Genomic DNA, 24531 nt, shown 5'->3' with positions numbered 1-24531 from the left:
CATGAAAGCAACAGTGAATTTGGTAAAAGGGGAAGATGATAAAAATTTGCAACACGTTAGAGCTAAAATCCTATACAATACATGTCACTTTGCTCATATTAAAGTTGGAAACATTTTGAATGAATGAGGAGCTTGGGTTAGAAATGATGTCAAGTCATCTGGTCTGACGGCTTTCAACCATGCCTCTGGAGTTTTAGGAGCTTCCTTAAGACCAGGGGCGTTCGGAGCTGAGGTGGGGGCGGCTCCAGTTACCCTGATGAGAGAGCTTTCCCATAGCTTCTGCTGCTATCACTCATCCAGCTCAATTTCTAACAAAGTGTGTATCTTCGAATAATTTATTATTATTGTTCATTATTTTTGAATGAAGTATAGTTGATTTACCATGTTTCAGGTATACAGCAACGTGATTCAGTTTTTTATATATATACATACACACACACACATATATACACATATACACACAGAGTAGGTCCTTGTTGGTTATCTTATATATAGTAATGTGTATATGTTTAATCCCAAATTCCCAATTTATCCTTCCCCTACCCCTTTCCCCTTTGGTAATCATAAGTTTGTTTTCTATGTCTCTGAGTCTATTTCTGTTTTGTAAGTTCATTTGTACTGTATTTTAAATTCTACATGTAAGTGATATCATATGGTATTTGTCTTTCTCTGTCTGACTTATTTCACTTAGTATGATAATCTCTAGGTCCACCCATTTTGCTGCAAATGGCATAATTTCATTCTTTTTTGTGGCTAAATAATTTATTACTTATTGCAGAAATTTGGTATCATTTTGCCACATGCATAATCTGCAATAGGAGAAAGTAAATGCAAACAACACTCATCAGCTTTATCACTAGAAATAGGAAGATTTAGGTCAGTAATCACCGTGAAGAGTTTTCTAGAGGTTACTTGCAAGCATGACAATTTACCCAGTAAGTTAAAAATCTATGTAAACAGGATTCATGCATGGTTTTAATGAGGCCACATAAATCATGAACTGTCTTTGCAAGGGATTTCCAAGTTAAAGTCGACTTGACCCGGTGGTCATTTCTTCCTATTTCCTTCTCATCTTTATCAATTCAGATCCCACAGATAAAAGTGACTAGTTGAAGCACAGAACTAGATGGAAACTCTGAGCATACGAAAGGCTACACAGTTCTTTTAAGGGCCATTTATAAGCAACAGGGCACCACTAAGGCACAGTTGAAAGAAGCCATAGAAACCACTTCTACCAGCAGACAGCATTCCTTCTCATTGGGGCAATGCTGTAGCCCCTCTGGATCAGCTAAAATTCTCACCTGCGACTCTGTGTACTTTGTCAAATTGAAAGCCTCACCTGGAAAACGGGCGTGCCCTTTCTTCCATTCCAAGCTAAAGGAATGCAGCATGCTCAGGCGCTTTCAAATTCTTTACCTGTTTTTAAAATTCCTTCTCCTCGTTCTACTGGCTTTAGGTAAAATAAAAAGAAAACTCCCCATCCAAATAAAAACTAGTGTCCTGTAAAATACTGATGAGGATTCAGGCACATTCTGATGATTAAAGAGATCGTATTTCTACTTATTTGTAAGGTGGGAATGAAAACATCTGTTGAGACTGCACTGTACAAGGTAGAAGACAATGGATGTTGTCCAAGACCTGAAAGGTTTTTCGCTTCCTGAATTACACAGGAGACCAACACAAAGATAGACAAACACTCTCAGGGTCTTATTTCTATAACTTAATACCTTTTTAGGTCCAAATATTCTACAGCATGAGGAGAAAATGTATATCTACTTTGGAGAGACAGCAGACTTCAGAAACTTTAAAAACATAACCGTTACGTCACTATACAATAAACCTTTAGTTCAAAAGCAGCTTAAAGAGAGAAGGAAGAGAAAGGAAAGAAATTGTCTTTAAATACCTTCCATCACTGGGCAGCTCCCCATGGTCCTTCAGCCATGTGATGGTGGGGATTAAGGTGTGATCGTGTTTCACTTTGCATTCAAAGGACACCGTGTTCCCTCTTTGCACAACTGCATATTCAGGCTGTTTAATGATCCTTGTTGGATCTGAAGTGGAAAGTTACCGTTATCCATTGTCAAAGCTGGAGAATTTAACAGAATCAAGACATAGAGAACAGACTTGTGGTTGCCCAGGTTGGGGGTGGGGTGTGAGGGAAGGATGGATTGGGAGTTTGGGGTTAGCAGATGCAAACTATTATATGTGGAATGGATAAACAACAAGATCCTACTGTAGAGCAATATTCAATATCCTGTGATAAGCCATAATGGAAAAGAATATGAAAAAGAATGTACATATGTATAACTGAATCACTTTGCTGTACAGCAAAAATTAACACAACACTGTAAATCAACTATACTTCAATAAAGTAAACTTTTAAAAAAAGCTGGAGAATTTGCTCAAAGTCACATAATACTGAAAAACTGTTTGTCACCTCTGCCTCACCTTTGATTTCTAAGTGAACGTCGTTCGTTGCCATTCCTAACTTATTCCTTGCAACACATGTATAAGTCCCCGTACTGTCCTTCTGGGCCACAGGAATTTCCAAAGTTCCATTTTCATGTAAAACATAGATATCTTCATGAAGAGCACTCCCTTTAGCGCCTTTAAACCTTCATTCCAAAAATGATCACAATGAGAAGAAAAAAACACATCATAATGTGAAGTCAGACATAAAACTCCCTGTTCAAGGTCAACACACCATGATCTGCGTCACAGTATGAAGTTCACAGACTTTGGCTCTGCTTGTGAATCCGGTGGTGGGGGTGGGGCGGGTAGTCAATGCAAAGACAGGATGTCAAACTGGAGATTTGGATGATGAATGGGTGCTTAAAGAATTAGGATGACAATACAAAACACAATTTGTGATTGTCATTATGAGAGACTCATAATTTAATAAATGCATTATTACCTATTTTATCTCTAATAAGTGATAAAATAGCCATGATGAAGACTGTTCTTTTTGACCTTTCCCCCCTACTGTGATATGTTTGTAACTCCATCTGCAGGCTACAATTCTAAAGAGATTTTGACTTCAAGGTTACAAGGATTGTACTTTTGAGAGTATAAATAGAAAAACCCTCAGGGAAGAAGAAGAAGAAAGCATGCATGTAAAGTACATTTACATTCAGCTTCCGAGTTTGTGTCAGACAGAAGGGAGAAGGGATGAAAAGGGGTGTGAAGCTAAGCATTAACCCATCTCCTTTGCTGGGAAATTTCCTGCACGAGCATCCGTGTCTGTGCTTTAATCCTACACCTGGCTTTAATCTCACAGCAGTAAGTGGAGCCCCACACAGTGTCTGGCACCTGATAAACGATCCATAAATGAATGTTCCAATTTCCCTTCAATCATTCTTTCTGAGCTGCCGCCCCTCCTGGCCTTGTCTCTTTCAGCTCAGGCTAAAGCAAGCTGGAGGGGTGAACAGGACTGGTACTAGGAGTCGTATGTGAAAGGAGATGGTAAAGATGGAGTGAAAGGATACAGGGGAGCTTGGCTGGATCCAAGACAGGGTGCTCAGTAGGAGAGGAGCACTGGTAATAGCAAACTCTGTTGTTAAGCTTATGGATCCTGCCCCCATCCCAAATGATATTTTATTATCAAGGAATGTCCCCGAAGCCATCCCTCTAGCCACCATTCATGACGTCCCAGGTGATGTCCGTGGCACTGTAAAATGCAGCCACTTTAATTTTTTTCAAAAACTTTTACAAAGTGTGCTGTCAAAGAGATTACCCACGTGACAGTATTTAGCATGGAGTGAGTCATTAATAAGTGTTTGTGGAGACATTTAACAATTAATAGGATGATGGCTTCTGCACTTCCCTTTCCCTGTCTGTTCTCTGACTAAAATCCCACATATTGAGAAATCCGAAGGCTTTGGCAAATGGAAATATGACAAACAGATAGGGCCACTACTTACCACTCGATGGTAGGTAGAGGAGACCCAAAGAAAGCACAGTCTAGTAAAGCAGGCCTGTTTGAGATGACCTGGTAGAGTGTGTTTGCAGGCGTAAGGATTCGTGGTGGCTCAGCTAAAAACATTTTGAAAAGGTAAAGTAAATATTAAAGTAAAATAAACATTTAGGCCCACTGTATATTTTATTGCATTTTTTAAAGGCCATTAGAGTTCATCGTAAGACACAGTCAATGTACTTCTCCCCTTATGTTCTCAGGCAAGTATGACACTACCGGTCACTCGAGGTGGAAGAATACAAGTTTTCTCCCTCTGCCTCATGTCCTGTATCTTACTCAGGCACAGTTTTTTGTTTTTTAAAAAATAATTAATTAATTAATTAATTAATTAATTATTTGGCTACATTGAGTCCTCGTTGCTGCACAAGGGCTTTCTCTAGTTGCAGAGAGTGGGGGCTACTCTTTGTTGTGGTGCACCGGCTTCTCATTGTGGTGGCTTCTCTTGTTGCAGAGCATGGGCTTTAGGCACATGGGCTTCAGTAGCTGCAGCACATGGGCTCAGTAGTTGTGGCTCACGAGCTCTAGTGAGCAGGCTCAGTACTTGTGGCACGTGGGTTTAGTTGCTCCACAGCATGTGGAATCTTCCTGGAACAGGGATCGAACCCGTGTGCCCTGCACTGGCAGGAGGATTCTTAACCACTGCACCAGCAGGGAAGTCCTCAGGCCCAGTTTTTAATAACTGATTTCTTTTTCTATATCTCCTACTATACTGTGAGTTCCTTGCAGGCAGGGAGTGAGACTTTTTACTGTTTTCTCCCCATAAACCAGCACAGTATCTGGCACAAAAATAATGGCCAAATACATTTTTGTTGAATGACTGGCCCATCAGAACCTCAGGGTAATAACAGGGGTGGGTGGGAGTGGCGGGGAACACAAAAGCTGGCAGAAAAAAAGCAGAATGCTGATGACTCAGAACAGAACCAGAATCAAAACTGCGTTCTCTACCTCCACCAACATCCTAATGGCTCAGCTCTTCCTGTGATTTACTGACCTTCATTTCAAGCATGAAGGAAAAAATACCACATATTGGTTCGCTTGCTGACCTTAATTTTGTTTGAAAGGGAGCCTACTCCATTTAAAGAGTTGAAATATAATTCCCTGGCATCATAAAAACAATTCTCACATAAATTTTTAACAAATTTTGTATTTTAGTAGTTGTCCCATAGCAGAAATACAATGTTCACCTAAACCCAACCATTTCAGAGTATGTTTATGTCACCATTTTGTAAACATATTATTATGAATTAATAAATAAATGTACACCTGTGACTTACATCAAGGTCAAACATTATGATTAATGATTTCTTTTCAAAAATCAGAGTCATGATATTGTCATTTGACTTGTCAATTTCTAAGGATGGAACAGCAGTCACATTCAGTTACTAAGAGTGGACCAATGCTCTTTTCCTTTTGAGGGGTTTGACACAATGTAACCGTCTATGAATGAAGTAGTCTGACCGTTTGATTATTTCTACAATGAAGAATTTGCCATTATTCAAACTGTGTTACAAAAGAACATTAAGACCAGACTGTAATTTCCTTTAGGGCACGGTTTGTGTCTTATCCATCTTTGTATATCCCTTACAGCTCCAAGTTCTGTGCCACTGCATAGGAGATGCTTAATACATTTCTGCTGAATGAATGAAAAACAACGGTCATTAATTTAATCTGCCATGCCTTTAATAAAGGGAGAGCTTACCCAGCACATTTACAAATGCGTTTGCCAGTAAATATCCATATTCGTTAGAGGCATTGCATTGATATACCGCACTTGATCTTTCTTGAACATTTGAAAAAATAATGGTATCGCCATCTATTTTTCTGCTGGGATCATCGGGGGCAACTGTTTGGGTATAAAAATAAAAAGTACATATTCATTCCTCTTTGCTTAAAAGAGGTAAAGCTTGAGGTTTAATTTATAGTACGCGGAAGACTGATCAGGTATATGCAGTAAGTAAGGGGAGACCAGAAACCCAGGCAGAAACTACAATTTTCCTTCCTCATAATTTAGTTATCATTTATCATCATGGGTATATGCTTGATAACCATTTAGTTTTAAATGGATTGATTCTTTTCAATATTAATTTGAGAGATGCAGGGGGAAAAAGCAACATGTTAGGTGTAAACTGCTATACAAATTCAGGAAAACATTACCTTGTTCACAAAGAAATTATGGTTACTTACAAGGAGGCAAGTTAATTACCAAGAGGAGACAGCAAAAGTTAGTTCAAAAATACAGAAACCCTCTAGCTCATCCAAAGCTAGAGCCTTTTACTGAAATAGGTTGATAAATAAATAAATATGTAAATAAATATAGCGCTAATAATCAAATGTGAAAATATGTATTTTCCTGCTTTGGCATTTCCTGAGGCTGAAGTAGAAATAATTTGCTTGAAATTTCTCTTAAAGGTAGCAGTTTCAGCTAAATCTCTCAAGTGCTTAAAAACATGTTAAGACCAGGATTGATCCTTGCTGAAGCAGAATGGAACAGGTTGGTAATATAATATATGAGAATTCAGCCCAAGGCATGCCCAACAATTTGGAAGTGCTGTGCTGTTGGACATATTTTCCTTTTTGTGAACACTAAATCTTAGGCTATGACCTTACATGGCTTTAAAAGTACACGAAAAGGGGTAGCAGGTATTTGTCTCAGCATGCCAATCAAACTCAAACCTAAATAACAGCACCCATATTATTCAATATCCCATGATAAATCATAACTGAAAAAATATGAAAAAGAATGTGTATATATATATACACACAACTGAATCACTCTGCTGTACAGCAGAAATTAATGCAACATAGTAAATCGACTATACTTCAATAAAATAAATTTTAAAAATAGATAACTGCACCCTTCCTCTTAAACTGCTCTTGCAACTTGAACCACTTAATAGCCTTTACGTTCATTCTAAACACCATTTCCAACCCCCCCTTTTTTTAAAGGATTTTTGTGATGTGGACCATTTTTGAAATCTCTATTGAATTTTTTACAATATTGCTTCTGCTGTCTTTTATTTTTGTTTTTTATGTTTTAGTTTTTTGGCTGTGAGGCATGTGGGATCTTAGCTCCCCAACCAGGGATTGAACCTGCACCCCCTGCATTGGAAGGCAAAGTCTTAACCACTGGACCACCAGGGAAGTCCTCATTTTTCCTCTTTGATGGCAGGAAAAGGATGGACACCTAAGACATATTTATTACTGCCTTTAGACTCCTTTATCACTTTAAAAAGTTTTAAATAACTGATTCATCTGTGGTTTATTAATGAAAATAAATAATAAAAAGAAATTGAACTATCATTATTCATTCTTGTTTTATCACACATATTCAAAGTATCGTGCCTACTCATTCTGCATTAGCTTCTACGGATGCTGAACAAGCTACTCCAAACTTAGTGGCTTAAAACTACACAAATTTACTATCACACAGTTCTAGATGTAGCTGTATGTCTGATACTCTGACCACAATCAGTAGCTAATTTAGGAAATCATCTTAGATACTCCAATTAGTTCAACTAGTGATGGGGTGAGCCAAGAAGTTCTGAGTTGGGGTCTTAGCTCACATCTGCTGTTTATGACTCTAATGATTTCAAAATGGCCTTAAGAAACATGTTCTTCCAACCAAAAGAAAAACATAAGTTGCAATTCCTTTGACGGAGTATAGATTTCCTCAGTAAACGACAGCAGAGGACAGACGCCACACTGGCCTAGGAAGTGGACTAGTGCTGCGGCTGGCAGCCAGGTACCCTGACAATGCAGCATCCCTCAGGGCAGCCCGTGTCCCTTGTCCCACCTCCCAAGTCCAGGATTATCAGGGCCTTTCTGACACACACTCTCAGCAATGTCTTTCTGCGGCCTCGGCAAGGCGTGCTGGAACAGAGCAGCATTTCGGAAGTCTCTTTCTCCGTCAATTATTCTTAGCACTTTTGGACCCAGTAGCTGAGTACTCGGGGCTGGGTCTCCTCAGAGGACTCTCAGTGCCCACGCCGTGTCCATTCTGACTGCACCTCTGTGGACCCACCAGACAGTGGAGGGCCGGAAGTCCCTCCAAATTCCTTGAGCATATTGAGCTCTTAAAAGTTACATCGCCATGTGCTGTTGTACTGGGCACAGAGTTCCAGTTTTGTAAGATGAGAAATTTCCGGAAATCTATTTCACAATAGTGTGAATACACTATAACACTACTGAACTGTAAGCTTAAAAATGATTAAGATGGTATTTCTGTGATGTGTGGGGGTTTTTTTTTTTAGATTTTTTTGCTGTGGACCATTTTTAAAGTCTTTATTGAATTTGTTACAATATTGCTTCTGTTTTATGTTTTGGTGTTTTGGCCAGGAGGCATAGGGGATCTTAGCTCCCCAACCAGGGACTGAAGCCACACCCGCTGCATTGGAAGGCAAAGTCTTAACCACTGGGAGGCCAGGGAAGTCTCTGCTATGTGTGGTGTTTTGTTTTGTTTTTTTAATTGAAGCATAGTTGATCTACAATGTTGTGCCAATATCTGCTGTACAGCAAAGTGACTCAGTTTTACACATATATACACTCATTTTTTAAAAAATATTCTTTTCCATTATGGTTTATGCCAGGAGATTGGACATAGTTCCCTGTGCTATACAGTAGGACTTGTTATGTGTTTTTTTAACCACAATAAAAAGTTACCTCACCATGAGCATGGAAGACCAACTCAATTCACAAAACCAGTGGGACACTCTTCTCCCAGTGGGGATTCATCAAACACAATATACACCATTTAAAAGAGCTTCTATGTTGCCCACAGCTGCATTTTTTTTTCTATATCAATCCTTTCCAATGTTATTCTTTACCTGAAAGGCATCTGAGAGTATTTGCCTTATTTTTGCTAAATGGAGCAGCCTCCAAGTATTTATTTTTGGAGAGGTATTTTGGAATTAAATAAACCCTTTAGGTAAGAGTAATACGAGTAAATAAGCAGATATTTCTCCATGGGGGTTTGGTCTCCATTTTCCTTAAGCACTTACTAAAGAAACACCAACAAACCCAGGAACTGTCACAGAGACATATGCAAGCTCAGTGGGTACTGGCCAAAGAAATTGCTGGTGCAGACAGATGTAAAGTCTTTGGACTCTGTGTCCTGGCTACTGGGTGGGAGTAACCCTCCAGTATCTAAACCCAAATTACCCAGGGAATAATAATTAATTCTGGGAATACCAACTTCGATTGCTATAAATGCACCCTGGGGAAAGAAACTTAAGAGCATGGAATTATCACCATCCAAAGCCCCAAGGTAAGGCTCAGAATTGGGGTGACAGTCTTCCAACAATACTTTCTTTTATTCTACCTCTCCTGACATGGCTGGCCAAAGCCATGAATGCTTGCAACATGTGGAAAGTGAGAATAATAACAATGACTGCCATGTTACTGGCATGTAAACAGTACTATCAAATTTAAAAATATTTTTATATCTATTGCATAATTTTATTTTAAAAAGAGCCTTGTGGTCTACAGCCGTACTACCCTGAATACTCCTGACCTCATTTGATCCCCGAAGTGAAGCAGGGTCAGGCCTGATTAGTACTTGGATGGGAGACCACCAGGGCATACTGGGTGCTGCAGGCTTAAAAATAAAGTATCAATAAAACAAAATAAAAAATAAAAAGAGCTTTGTGAAACAGATTAAGTAGATAATAGTATATGCATCTCAGAGATGAGAAACTAGAGACATTGATTTCTTTAATGCACGATTTACTGCTCAGATTTTCTGCGTTAGTCTACTTTATAAACATCTTCTGAAATCTGAACGTTTGAGCATAACATAGAACAAACATCTTGGTGAAGAGATGACTTTTCTTTTTCACTGAGGTATTCTATCCCCTAAAAGGGGATGCCACTGAGCCCTTTACTTTTGAGAAAAGGAAGAAGAAAGTTGCCTTGGTGGAATCTTGGGACGATCCTGGACCACGCCTCCATTCCCCTGCCTGCTTATCATGTGTTACTGGCTCTCAATCTCTCCCTTTGGTGTCAGCAAAATATGTAACTGTGGCAGGAGGAGGTTCTTCTGTCCATTCGTATTCCCTTCATGCCACCCTCTTCTCATCTCTCAGAGAGAAGGGGCCTTTTAACATACTAACATAGTGATCTTACAGATGCTCCACGGGGAAGAATCTGGGAGATCTACCCCAACTCACAAGAGGTATGATTAAAGATCTACAAGGGTTAGGCTCTCTGCTGCTTCTGAGGACAGGGACAGGAATCTCGGTGTCCCCAGCCTTGACCTTGGACATTTTCTTTCTGGTTCTGGGTGTTATTTCCACACCCTCCCAGACACTTTGGGTGACACAATAAAAATCAAAGGTCTTTTTGGCACCAGCTCTCTGCAGCTGCATTCTTTTTCTTGACTTCTGCAGATTGTTTCAAAAATATTTTAGGTGGTTTTGGGTAAATTCCATATTTAATACTGTCTGTTTTTTGCTTCAGGGAAAGTTTAAAGTAATCTGGCCAGTCCCGGGGGGACAGAGCTTTGGAAAACATTGAGATTAGAGCCCAGGCTCTTTGTTAATGAATTCTTCCAATTTTGCAAAATAGGTGCCAGGTCTGAAACTCACAGTCACAAGTCAATAACACTGTATTTTGCTAACAAAGTCCAAGTCTGACACCACCCCCTCCCTGCCCCACCCCGTCACCCGATCCAGCTTCTCCCTTTATAGTCCTGATGTGCACTTGGCAGCCAGAGCCTGCAGGGGTGGGAGGAGACACAGGCAATGTCCTTAGGTGACTGTCTACAAGTCAGGAGTGGGGAGGCTGTGCATCTGGTACGGTGGTCCCCTGATAACGTCTCTGTTGTGTGGCAGCTGGCGGGGATGCTGCACAACGATACTGCAGAAGCACAGCTGTTCCCCGCCCCTGCCCCTCGGCAACTGATCCACCCAAGGTTTCTGCAGCCTCTTAGGTGGAAGGTGTCAGCAAGCCAGGCTGTGCTCCTAGCTAACGTCTGGGGTCTACTCTAGTCTCCTCCTGAACCCTCACCGTGACAGTTCTGTGCCACTTTACACCACGGTGAATTTTGCTCTCTCTTGCATGCCTCTGCCTCTCTGCCACCCTTCCTCCTTGCCCTGTCAGTGCTGAATGCACCTGTGGGATCCAAACTCAGCAAACTGCAGGTGAGAAACAAGCCCCCGTCTCTTGTTTCCAGGATGGTCCCCAAACCTCAGAGGTAGTTCTGTTTAGAGGCCTCCAAATTCATGGGCAAGGGTGGACAGGAAAGAGGCATGAGGCTCTTTGAATTCTACCGATTTGGGGACAGTTTTCTTTTTCACTTACTCCTTATCTTGGATCAGGAGAGGCCCACACAGGGTGAGGGCATGTAGGGTTCACTTGGAACTTAGATGTTTAAGACTTAGTGTCTATGAATGAACTTATCTATGAAAGGGACTCACAGACATAGAAAACAAACTCGTGGTTGCCAAGGGATAGGAGGGTGCGGGGGAGGGAGGGATTGGGAGTTTGGGATCAGCAGTTGCAAACTGTTATATATAGGATGGATAAACCACAAGGTCCTACTGTACAGCACAGGGAACTATATTCAATATCCTGTGATAAACTATAATATAAAAGAATACGAAAAAGAATGTACATATGTATAACTGAATCACTTTGCTGTACAGCAGAAATTAACACGATATGGGAAATCAACTATACTTGAATACAACTGAAAATTTTTTAAATTACAAAATTAAAAAATTTTGAATTAAAAATTAAAAAAAAAATAAAAAGACTTAGTGTCCAGTCAAGAAGTCATTTAGCAGAAGCTGTGGATGGACCAGCGGCTGAGGGTGGGGGTAGAGAACAGAGGTGCCCCTGCAGTACCGTCACGCAGAGAACTGTGAGGGTCCCTGCCAGGTGCCTCAAGCCCATCACCTTCCAGTTCTGAGATTCCAAACAGTAATCCATGCACTGTTAGCCTGGCCACCAAATGTGGAGCATCTATGGATGCGTCTTATCACCTCAGTATAAACACATGGCCCCTGATTCCAGCGCTGTGGGGCAGCCTGGCAGTCAGGGCCCCTGGCTTTGCTGCCAGGCCGTTTGGTGTTTCTCTTCCTGCTTGTCCACCAAAGTGACCACTCTGAGGCACACCAGAGGCCAATCTGTAGGCACCACAGAATTCTGACCCTAGCTCTGCTAAGCTTCCTGTTTTCCTTCCAGTGCAGACTTAGCAAATAGGTTGGGGGTGGAAGACATGAACTGATTTAGAACCTGATTTGAGAGATTTTGTTCTAACTCTTTTTGCTCTGCTCAGATGATTTGGGGTTAGAGCAGACAGCTTCCACTTCTCTCCTGGGACCACTGTCTTGCACGCCCTCCCCAAAACACAGGCCTATCACAGTTGATCTTACCCCCCAAATATTTCATTTAAAGGGGGAATGTCCATGAGTGCCATTTCAAAGCTCGTTTTTTTTCATTGAAGTCTAGTTCACTTACAATATTATATTAGTCTCAGGTGTATAACCTAGTGATTCAATAGTTTATAGATTATACTCCAAACAAAGCTGTAAAATACTGGCTACATTCCCTGTGCTGGACATTACACCCTTGAATCTTATTTCTCTTATACCTAGTAGTGCAGAGCTCTTAATACAGCTGGAGTTACAGGGTTCCCTGAGAGGCAGCACCTGTGCTCGGGTTACAAGGATCACAAGCTGAGTGAATCAGAAGGAAAGATCAGCTTCCTTATTTTATCTCCCCTTGTCCTTGTCACTGACCCACCTACATCTCAATTTTCCCCTGCTTATGACTGCATGCTGGCTGCGGAGCTTGAGGATTTATCTTTTCAACATTTCCCTGGCTGCCTGGCTTTCCCGCTGAGAAATGATGGATGTCCCCTCCCACTTGTCAGTTTCACTGAGGCGCGCTCTCAGGAGCGCATTTAACCTTGCGTAAATCGGCACAGAACCTCTGAGCTGCAAAGCGCAGTACCAAAAGTGCGGAGCATGCGCCATCCTTTCCGAATACGTTCCTGAGAAAGTCGGACAATCTATCAGAAAACTTAAATTCTTTAGTTCTGAGCTTTCCTCCACTTTTTCTCAGTTTTCACTCACATGTCTCTGAACATGGCAACAGCTTCCCAAAGCACAACCCCAAAATACTCTCTGCAGGTTTTCCTGATCCTGATCCTAGTTAAAATTGGGAATGAAAATATCCAAACCCAATTTGCTGGCCTCCTTAATATCTGTGTTCTCCCAGGAACATATTTCCTCTTACAGTAAACACAAACTGTCTGTTTCCGAGGGTCCGATAAGTACTGTATGGTAGGACACAAACTCCTAATAAACACTTACCGGACCAGGTCTCTCGCTCCATCTAGGCCTGCAGTGGTTAAGACCTTGGTGAGAAGCAGGGACGTGTGTCGTTTAAAATCTGCCAACAGCTTTCAGACCCATCTTAGGGTGAAGCCTATTTCAGGAAAGTCAGTTTAATGGACCTTCTGGGTATGTAAGAGTAGAACAAATTTTTGATTCTGACTTGGAGGAAATGAGGAGCCAAGCTGCTCTACATCATACTTCTGAAGCTTTTCTTTATTGTAAAGAATATATTTACAGATTATTATGCTACTGATGGGGAGGGTGAACCTGAGGCTGGGTTTTAAAAAAAAAAACAACTGGTTTTCTTTCTCTCTTTGGGTCTAAGAGAAGTTCTGAACTTCAAGAAGGGGAAAATGTCCAACGTCGGTAGCAGCTAGTGGGGCCAAGAAAAAGGAGAGGCAGTGGGCTCTCTGTGGATGGCCATGGCTTAGGAATCCAGCAGCAGAGAGATGCAATATCTGTTTAAGTTTTTTTTTTTTCTTTGCTATAATGACCTTCTATCATCCTCAAGCTTTAAACCAAGTTTTGTAAAACAGGTCTTTGCTGTGATTTAGAAGACTGATGGAAAGCCTGTGGCCACACATTGGGGAACGGTCCCTGGCAGCAGGGTGGCAGCCTGGACAAGCAGACTGAGAGCTGGAGTGATCCAGGAAAGGAGGCGAAAGATATGACCCTTGGCAGCTAGGACCGTGTAAGTATCGCTCAAGGATGACCTCAGCAATAGTGTGGGAGGGAAAACTCGTCAAAGATGAAGCATCCAGCATCTGGCTGGGGTCAGAGGAGCTGTTGTTCTTTGGGTATTAAATGGGATGGTGACCCCTGAAGATTGGAGAACCTGGGACCATCCGGGCTCTGCTTAGGTTTTCCCTTAAATTAAAACAGCCGTATTTCTTATTCTTGTCATATCCGCTGTCTCTGTTCCTAGCCTCCCCACTCATCTACTCCGGCTTCTGTGATGTCTTCACACATCACTTGACATTTTGAACAAAAAAGATAATCTGAACTTTTCAGTGATGTTTATTTCTCACCCTGTCATTCTTCCTATGACCCACGTACCAAACAGAGGAAATACTGCCAAGTTCCAATCAATGCATACCACTATGTTAATAGCATAAACAATTCAGTCATGATAAATTATATCTAAAGGTAATAAAATTAAAATTTAAAGGTAATTTGGTGCCTCTATTTAACTCATATATATGCCTTCCTTCCTTATCCCAAGTTATTTTAACACCATTTGTTGCCTGTGGAGATGTCACTATGCTCCAAAAATATACTGCAGCTGGAGCCAATCAAGGAAACTTACTTTCTATCGGGACTCCATTCGATAACCAGCTAATTCTGGGCTTGGGGTTGCCGTTAGCTCTGCAGATCAGCGTTCCATCCTCTCCAGGGGACAGCACAAGATTCTGAGGTGCTATGATCCAGTAGGGAGCCGCTTTATGAGGAAAGAAAAAAAACCACAAAAACTTGAATCAAGTAAGTAATTCTAGCAAATTTAGTATACTGAACTATCTTCATAAGTATTGTGCAAAAACATTTGTTAGTTTCACTTTTTTAGAATGAATAGATTTACATGTGATGCTTCAAAGAACACTTCAGATTTCGAAGAGAATGTTAAAAGAGACTCACTGATATCTATGTATTATTTCTAGAGCCTTTTGATTCAAGTATTGTCATCTCATTTTACATTACGTTAATCAGACATCAACGAGGTAACAGATTTCTCTAAGGTTGCAGAGCAATTTACAGGTACAGATAGGGCTAAGAAATGTGAATTTAAATTCTGAGCCATGTAGAATACATATAATTATAAAATTGGGAAGCAATTTTTAAAGCTTTGCATTTTTGAAAAGTTGCCAAATTAATACAGCGGGTTCCTAGAAGCCCTTCACAAGCTTTCTCTAATGTTAACATCTTACAAAACCAAGGTACAGATACCAAAAACAAGAAATTAGCATTGGTACAATACCATCAGCTCAATTACTACTGTATTAGGATTTCCCCAGTTTTTCCACTAATGTCTTATTTCTGTCCTGGACCCTGTCCTGGACACCATATTGCATCTACTTGTCACATCTTCTTACTTAGTTTCCTCTGATCTGAAAGTTTCTTGGTCTTTCCTTGCTTTTCATGAACTTGAGACTTTTAAAGACGACTAGTCAGTTATTTTGTAGAACGATTTTCTTTCTTTTTTTCTTAAATAATCAAGAGCTTTCTGTTTACTTATTTTTTTTGTAACAAGGAACAACAGCCTCTTTTCATCAGTATCGGGACAGAAATGGAGAAAAGTGAATATATGTCAGTGTTAGCCATATGTGTAACATATCAATGTTAATCACTTCCCAACTATATAAATAAGTTCTCTAATATCTCTTTTTTTTTTCAGGGATAGTTTTTTCTTTGAACATCCTTCCAGACTTAGAAAGGAGAACTAGTCAACTGAATTCTTTCAGGGATAAATCAAGCTTACTAGATTGATTACTCTTCCTATTTCTCCTAAGGTATATTCTCCGCTCCTCATCTGTAACCAAAATATTTTGTGAAACGTTTTCCACATGCTCTCATTCCTAGAGTATGTTTCTCCCAGTGACTACTGAATTCTCCTATAGATCAATGGGAAAGTTTCAAGTGGAACAAACGCTTTTCCATCTAAGGTCAAATTGAGTGATTTCTGAGTGAAGAATTCCTGAATTTCTAGGTTATAATCACCATCCAACTACGACCATCAGTATCATCATATTTACTTCTTTTTTTAAAGGTTATACTCCACTTACAGTTATTATCAAATATTAGCTACATTCGTTATGCTGTACAATATATCCTGCAGCTTATTTTATACCTAGTAGTTTGTACCTCTTAAGTCCCTACCCCTTTATTGCCCCTCCCCCTCCCTCTCCCCACTAGTAACCACTAGTGTAGAATGTCCTTCAACTAGAGTTTGATGATGTTTCACAATTCACCTGAGGTTCTGGGTGATGGAAGCTTCTGACTGCATCATATCTGGGAGTATATGATACTGACATGGCTTATTAGTGGTTATATTAACCTTGATCACTTGGTTAGAGTGATGTCTGCCAGGTTTCTCCACTGTAAAGTTACTCTTTTCCTGCTTTCTGTATTCTATTCATTAGAAGCAAGGAAGTCTAGCCCTCACTCAAGGGGAGGGCAATGAAGCTCCATCTCTTAAGGCATGAGGAGTGAAGAATTCGTGGACATATGTTAGACCTGCCTCAGTCATTAATTTTTTGGGGGGTGGGGGGAGAGGAAACGTTTCGAGGCTATGCAAATATCCTGTTTCTCCTTAAAGTTTCTTCCAGTCATTTTAGTATTCATGACTGGCTCTTGCCTGCAGCAGCTACAACTGTGGGATTCTAATTGTGATTTTCTATTTCCTTCATTCTTTCTACACTTATTAATTGGAATCCTCTGCAAGGAAGATCTGAGGGAGCGAATTTTTAACTTGATTTAGATGCACTATAAATAGCAGGGGGAAGAGATTCAAGGTACCACAGATGTTGATATAAATTTACATTACTATTATTGAAGAATATCATCGAAGGCATTTTAATTGAAGATTCAGGGGTTCTCATGGAGGAAAGAGCTGTGTGGTTTAGACAATGACATACCTTTAACTGTGACGGAAATGGTGTGATGGATGGCTCCTAAGGCATTTTTGGCTATACACTGGTAATTTCCAGAGTCTGCTTCTGTAACCTGAACGATCTGCAGAGTTTTCTTAAAGTTCCTATAAAATGTCCGGTTGAGGGGGAGTGTTCCATCTTCTTTTATCCAGTAAATAACTGGGGTAGGCCTGATAAGATAAATAAATAACAACATTATAAAAAACGTTCACCTAACTGCTTCTGAAGGTGAATTTTCAGGTGTGTTTGTCACAGACGTAAAGAACAGAAGGACTATATAGACATTTTAACCAGCACCACACTTTTATAAGTACTGCTCAAAACCCTGCGTTTCAGTCTGTAAGTCACCATTTTCACACAAGCAAAACTGTGCTAATTTATGGTGCACCGTGCGCTTTGACCTCAGGGATCCAGTGAGAATGGCAGCAAGACTTACTGGACTGAAGGGACCTAATTATTTTCTTTGAAGTTCTGATCAATGAGGCACTCTTGAAAAATTTTGTGTGAAGAGACTATGTCAATCAAAAGAATGACCATGAAATTAATGACATCGAATTATTAATTTTTTTATCAGCTAGAGTTAAAAATGCCAGGGAAAGAGCGGATATACATAATGTGCCCATGGACTTTTACACACATTTCCATAGCAAATGGAAGCACCTCCCTATCTTATAACAGGCTATTTGATGATGTGAATAAAGCGATTAGAGGAGTCGTGCTCTTATGTTAATTTCATCATCACTGACATTTTAAAATACCAAGTGATAGAAGTAGGCCCAACTCATGTGTCACTCATGCCATTACTACCTGTGTTTCTTACTAAATCATGAACTACAGAGAAGAGGAAAAGCCAGACATAGGCTTAGAGTTAAAAGATCTGCTTCAAAATCCCAGCCCTATCCCTAAACTGTTCTCTGATCTTGGCTCTCTGACATTTTCGGGCCTCAGTTTTCTCTGTTGCCTTCATGGGCACAATGATGCTTGCTTTGATCTGGTGGCTTGAGAAGGTTTTCATGAGGGTAAAATAAAAATCTATTCAATACGTTTACTAAGCACTAAATTATAGACCAAGCACTGAGCTGTGTGTTGGGAAGATAAAGAGCAGTCCAGGCCCTCAGGAAGATCACATTATTTATCATTAGAAATGCAAATGGGATTAATACATTGTAGAATTGTTTTCATTTGTTTCGCTGAAAAAAAAAATTAAACGAATATATTTGATAAACTGAGTTGTGAATAGTGTGATTTCTTGACATGGCCAGCAGAGGCCTCCACGTGTCTCTGGAGGTAAAATTATTCCTCCAAGCCATTCTGGGATTCTAGGAAGGAATGTGAGACTTTGAGTCACCAGGTCAAGGACAGCACAGATCACAACGTGATCACAATGTGATCACAACATGTTTCTGAGATTCCATTCAATGTTTTCAGCAAACGCGTCTTATCAATAGTACTTGCGCTGTGCCAGGCATAAGAGGGAACTATGTAGAAGCTTGCCTACATTTTCCTAACATAACAGTTGTCCCTGTAGTTGAGCTGAGGCCTCCTGGGGACTCCTGTCACAGGCACACATGTTCTGGGGGTGGCATCAGTTTTGAGGTGTGCACAGATGAGACAGCTGCAAAGAAGATGCGCTGGTGACTGGCCCCTTGGAACTAGGGGTTGGGACAGTGTGCTAGGTCAGAGGCTAGTCCCTGTGAGGCCTTGTGTGTCTCTGCTGTTAGGAAAACAATCCAGGGCTAGATTGCTAGAGGGACATGAGAAATTCATGGTCAAGAGCTCTGTTGCCCCACTAACAGGCAGCCGACCCAAGGCTGTGAACTCATAGCCGAGCCGCCCAGCAGATGCACAGATAGGCTCAACCGAAATCAGCTGGGCTGGCCTGTTACAGCACAACTGCCCTGCAGACCTGTAGGCAAGTGATCAGTGATAAACAGCTACCGGTTTTAAGCCGCAAAGTTTTGAGATGCTTTGTTAGATAATGTAGCAAAATAATAAACTGAATTATAATCACAGCAGTCAGAAGGTGATTACTGATACTTATTTCAAAAGGAACACTATTAACAAAATATTTTAATAATATGAAATTTATATGGCTTGTTTTGGAAGGAATTATCACATTTTTATTGATGTTTAGTGAATCAATATGACAATGACTCTTGTTATGACATTACCTCTCTACAAATCTACTATGTTTACATAAGAAACAGACATCAAGACAGACAGTGTTAACTCACAGCCCTTCTGCAATGCACTCAAGTGAAAGGACATTTCCTCTTAATTCCTCTTTGCGGCTTGCATTGCCTTCTGGAGTTAAAAATGTTGGTGGCCTCTCTCTATGTGATTTAGCTGCAAACAAGAAAATCAATATGCATTCAAAGTTATGACTACGGATTTCTAGAAGAACAGTCCACTGTTTAAAACTCTAATCCCTTTCCAAATCCATTTAACATTGATCGTGAAATTTGTTAAACTAACACATACACACTCTGCCTTACGAATAGCCATCACTCACTTAGCCAGACGTAGAAACTATTTTGGGTGCATAAGCACTAATAAGAAGAGCTATTTTGCTATTGTACATTCCCCTAATTTGGGTTAGGGTTCTGTGAATTTTTGGTGGGTTGGCAAATTTTCAAAATGTAGACATAGAGATGAAAATCATGTTATCAAACTATCCATCCCTTCAGATGAGTGCACAGGTCAAAGTGAACATGAGCTACTTTCTGCAAGATATGACGATGGAAGGGGTATTTTGGTTTACCCTAGGGACAACATTATAGTCAATTCCATTGATGAATCATGAAGATTCATCGTGGTGGACATCAAATATATCAAGATCCTCAAACTGCAAGGTTTATGGAAAACAAAACAAAACAAAACTTGAAAGTGACTGGCAGGGGTCTGGCAAATTGTTTGCCATAAATTAAGAGTGGAGCTAAAGAAACAGAAATTGGTTTCCTCAATGGAAAAATGAAGAGGGCTCAAGACAGAGATCCCAGGGAGAGTTACACAGGCTACCTTCTTGTTTATGGAGACCTTACCTAATGTGGCCTTACCCTCTGGTGGCCTTGCAGAAAAACTTAAAGTACAAATCATACCATCTTGAGGTTCTAGAGCCCTGTACAGTGTTCAACACTTTAATGTATTATCTACTTGATGCTCATAAAAACTGAAAAGGTAGTATATGAATTGTTCTCATTTCTCAGAAGGAAAAACGAAAGACCAGAGAAGGTATTACTGGAGACAAATTAGAATTTTCCTAAGATTTTAGAGATTGTGGAGGAAACCTTACCCCTCTGAAATCACTTTGGGAATGATTTTGAGGCTCATATTTTTCAGGAGTATTTTATCATAAAATAAGATAAAATAGAATAAAAGTAAGGCAGGAGTCGCGGTTTGTTTACTTTGGTCATTGATAGTACCTTAATGTTTTTTACTTCATATCTCAAGGGTAAAAAATTAATATGGCAAAAATTCTGCCGTATAGATAGTTAAGAGGACCCCATATCCAGAACCCGTAATTTTCATTCATAGACTCTACGCTGGAGAGCCATATTTCCCTTAAGGAAATCAAATTCTTTTCTTTTTAAAAGAATGAAGTTAAATCCTCTATTTTTAAAAAGATCACTTCCACTGAAGATAGTGACTCAATTTTAAACAAAACTAAGAGAAATACTATTGCTAGTTATATGACATTGATAAGGTCGTGTGAAAACAGATGGGAAATACAATGATGTACTATCAAAATCCACTTAATGTTAGTCGCTAAAGGTTCCTAAGATTTTGATGCTAGTATTTTAGCAGGTTAACGCGCTTTGCCAATTCTTATTTAATTCATGAGAAAAGTTTATGAGCCAGACAAAAAATGAAAAATGTAATTCTGAACACACATGAAAGATTTTTTCCAAATCTTGGGGAATGGTTCTTTACATGAAAACAGTCACAGTAACTTTCATTATTATACATACAACATGGAACAGGTTTTAGTGACATGTTTGAAAGCTTAGAGCTAAACGTCATGTGAAACATACATTGATTCTAGTGGTATTAAACATGTAACTAGGAATTTCATAAAGAAATAAGGTTAAACAGCCATGGAGGTGAAGTTAGTGGACTAAATTCTACAATGAAGGAGAAATATCAGTTACGATCACCATAACTCACCACCATAAAACTCAGTGTCACTCAAATTAGCAGCTATAGTGTCATTCAATTCATCCACTGAAATAAACAGAATATTATGAAGAATGCAAAAAGGGAGAGGGGATTTAAAAAAAAAAAAAGGACTGGGCAACAAAAGCAAACATATACAGCTATGCTGACCGAGCGCCCTCCCTACCAAGTAAAAACAGTGCTTTACATTGTATATAACTATTTCATTAATTCACTCAGCCACCCCCAACCACTGATATATGAATACAGAACTGAAGCTGCAGGAGTTGTAGTTAAAGGCATCGTGGAGCATGAAGCACTTGCAAATACTCAGAACACCAAGTAGATTCAGGAAGTTATCACGGAAGCAGTAATGGTAATAACAGAAAAAGCTGTAAAATACAGTATTGAAGGTGAGCAAGCTCCTCATAATATTGACACACATGCCCACACTTTAGTGACTATTCACGGGTACTTTCCTGATCAATGAACCTGTTTACTTCAAAGTCAGCAGTATTTCATAATTAATATATTTGCACATATTTATAAACATCATCACAAGAGAGTTTCTGGCAATGGAACTCTTACCTGAAATCACCTTCACAGAAATAGGTTGCTTCTGCTGTATGGTTTGAGTGTGATTAAATCTGGCGTAACAGATGTAGTCTTCCCGGGTATCCTCTGGGAGCACGTTGGAAAAATAAAGGTCTCCATTCAGACCCTGGGAAACTCTCTCACTCTGTGGAAGTCTTTGAAAGGCTGGAGAAAGGCAGAGAGATATCTAGATCATTCCAATACAAAGTGGCCACTTTCCAAATGAGCAAGATAAATGTATCTACTAATAAATAGTTCTGTGAACTTCACTTGAATGTTTTTTTTCCTCTATAAAGCTCTTTGCGTAAAAGGAAATAACTGTAAAAAAAAAAAAAAAGAAAAAAAAGATATATGTATTGAACCTCCAATTTTATCTCCCCAACCCTAATTTGTCTGGAGTTGGGGCAGAGACTAAAGTTGTCCAGTGAAGGGTTTTATGAAGCAAGAGTTAAACCAAAAAATGTTTTACAGAAAGAGTTTGCATGACTTTTCCTAACATTTAAGTTAATCCCTAATTGTTAATCATAGATACACACATATCTTGGAAAATGCACTATGGAAGCCTGAAAGGATGTTAACTTGGGTTGCATCTATTGTAATACACACATGGTCAGACACCCAATACTGTGAGAACACCTAACTGTGATGAACTAGGTCCTGGGCAAGGTGTCGGGCAGACCCAGGTCCCTGCCCTGTCTGACCTTGGGATCTAATTGGAGAATCCAGCAGCAAACGGTTAAGTAACAACAGGGTGTAACGCTGACACTATTTAATGCTGCACATATGCCACTCAGAGGCCCCCCCACACCCAGCCTCCTGCACCTCCTCTACTTTTTCTTCTCTGAGTTACCTATCACCTTCTAACATACAATGTATTTTACCTGTCATGTACATGGCTTATAGCTGTCTCCCTGCACTAGATTTTAAGTTCCAGAAGGACAGAGACCATCATTTGCTTTGTCTACTGTTGTAGCCCTAAAAATGCACCAGGCCCCTCATAGAAACTCCACAATCAAAGGAATCACCATCAGCATTCGGACTTTCCAGTCTGACATTTAACAACTGACTTCCCCTCAGGTCCAAGAAACTGTCTAGCCTCAGGCATGGCGGGGAGATTTTTCTAAGGCCATGAAGAACTTAGGGAGATGGGACTACTGATCTACGGTGAACTTACACTTGGCTGGCTAGCATACCTCAGGAAGCTTCTGACTCAGTTCACTGGGAAAGTTCTTCAACTCCCAAGTGAGAGAACTAAGAAAAGTCACACCTCCTAGTTGCCTCAGGCCAGGTGGTACATCTCCCAGAGGAGTTCTTGAGTCTGAGTCAAGCAGCTCTGCTCCTCCAACAGCAGGTGCCCTATCTAAAACGTCAAGAAATGCAAAACGATGGGTAAAAGGCTGCAGCTCCCTTGGGCAGGAAAAGGCAGGGAAATGTGGGGCCAGCCCTTGAGAGGATTCTGCTTAACCCTGTCAGCCAAGTTCTAGGTCAAGATGGGGGTGTGGTTGGCGGTTGTGAATTCATGGTTTGAAGCCATTAACCAGGGAAAGGGTTGTTTTAAAAAATAACGCAGAAAGATAATGTATGTTTATTTCATGAATACAAAGAGTTAAAGACAGGGATACATTTATTCCCTTCCATTTCTCCTGCTATGTTTTATCATGGGTCAGTGTTGGGAGATCAAATGAAAGGGAATGGGATTCTATGAGGATGGTAGCACTTTGCCCACTGAATTCTTCCACATTACATTGGAAAAAAATGTATACAGATACGAATAACTCGATAAGGTCATCTTGCCAGAAGAATGCTACACAGATGTGAATTTTTTCTAATATCCAGATGCAATTTCACTTGAAAGGTCCAGATACTTTGCCTACAGCCTAAAATGTATGTAAACAACATGGCCAGCAGCACAATAAGAAAAAAAAATTAGTTACATATTCAGGTAATTCTGAGACTTTACATGTATACGTCTCTTTATTAAGCGGAAAAGTAATAATTCCTGAATAAGAACCAAGAACCAAATACTGGGCCTCATTTTGGCAGTGACACATGGATACTGTTATTCTCGACCACATACACCACTCATTTACCTGTGACTTGATGCTTATTCTTTCACAATCTGTAAAAAGCTGTTATGTAATCATAGGAAAAATATCTTTGCCCTTCTATTCATTTATATATTTATTTTCCATTTCTTTGTGATACTTCCTCTGAGTGCTTTCATATATGAAGAGTCAAAAATGGAAATGAAATGTGAGGACTAAATTTTATCTTCAGTAATGTACACAGCTGGTGATTTCAGAGGAAATCATGTCACTGAGAATACAATATATTCCCTGCAAATATTTTGCAACCATTCCCCCCGTTCTACCCAAAGGACTCTTGTCAAGGTCAGCAGCGACCACCATGTTGCCAAATTCAAGTCATTTCTTAGTCAGATTGGAAGTTGTCTGATCTCTCGGTAGCATTTGAACCAGCTGATGTTCTGTCTTCCTGACACTTTTTCTTCCCCTTGTCCTGGGGACACCCTCTCTCTGTTTTCTTCTTACTGATGTGACTGCTCCTTGTCATCTGCTTTCCTTTCCTGCCTAAGTTCTTAGCCCCTGGAGACTCCTGGTCTCGGTCCCCAGGCTTTGCTCTTCACCACCTGCATTCCCTCCCTCGGTCCTCTCCGCCAGCCCCCAGCCCTACGGAGCAGCTCTGTGCTAACATTCACACATTGTCGGCAAGAGCAATGAATCTTCCTTCCGACTCATGTGGCTCTGACTCCTGCTGGACTCCTCTACAAGGATGCCCCACAAGCCTCTCACAACCCAAACTGTGGTTCTTA

General features: G+C 40.2%; 1 protein-coding gene and 1 pseudogene across 3 annotated transcripts in view; one reads left to right on the top strand and one right to left on the bottom strand.

The window, feature by feature from the left end:
- The window catches only part of NRCAM (neuronal cell adhesion molecule), a 311821-nt gene that overhangs the window by 43059 nt on the left and 244231 nt on the right, over positions 1–24531 (bottom strand). For 2 of the 3 annotated variants that reach the window (XM_057730324.1, XM_057730325.1), the window contains exons 8-15: positions 21696–21866; positions 19190–19301; positions 16941–17125; positions 14618–14749; positions 5673–5816; positions 3921–4032; positions 2449–2615; positions 1904–2051 (exon numbers count right to left, since the gene is read on the bottom strand). In XM_057730324.1, the coding sequence (XP_057586307.1) occupies positions 1904–2051; positions 2449–2615; positions 3921–4032; positions 5673–5816; positions 14618–14749; positions 16941–17125; positions 19190–19301; positions 21696–21866 (1171 nt within the window). Of the gene's footprint in view, positions 1–1903; positions 2052–2448; positions 2616–3920; positions 4033–5672; positions 5817–14617; positions 14750–16940; positions 17126–19189; positions 19302–21119; positions 21177–21695; positions 21867–24531 lie in introns of all 3 variants that reach the window. The other variant, XM_057730323.1, reaches the window with a different exon arrangement.
- On the top strand, positions 9450–9568 carry LOC130852714 (5S ribosomal RNA; annotated as a pseudogene).

The sequence above is a fragment of the Hippopotamus amphibius genome, chromosome 4 (assembly GCF_030028045.1).
Source record: "Hippopotamus amphibius kiboko isolate mHipAmp2 chromosome 4, mHipAmp2.hap2, whole genome shotgun sequence".
NCBI lineage: Eukaryota > Metazoa > Chordata > Mammalia > Artiodactyla > Hippopotamidae > Hippopotamus > Hippopotamus amphibius.
The sequence above is the reverse complement of the archived record's forward strand: the minus strand, read 5'-3'. Positions and strand labels throughout refer to the sequence as shown.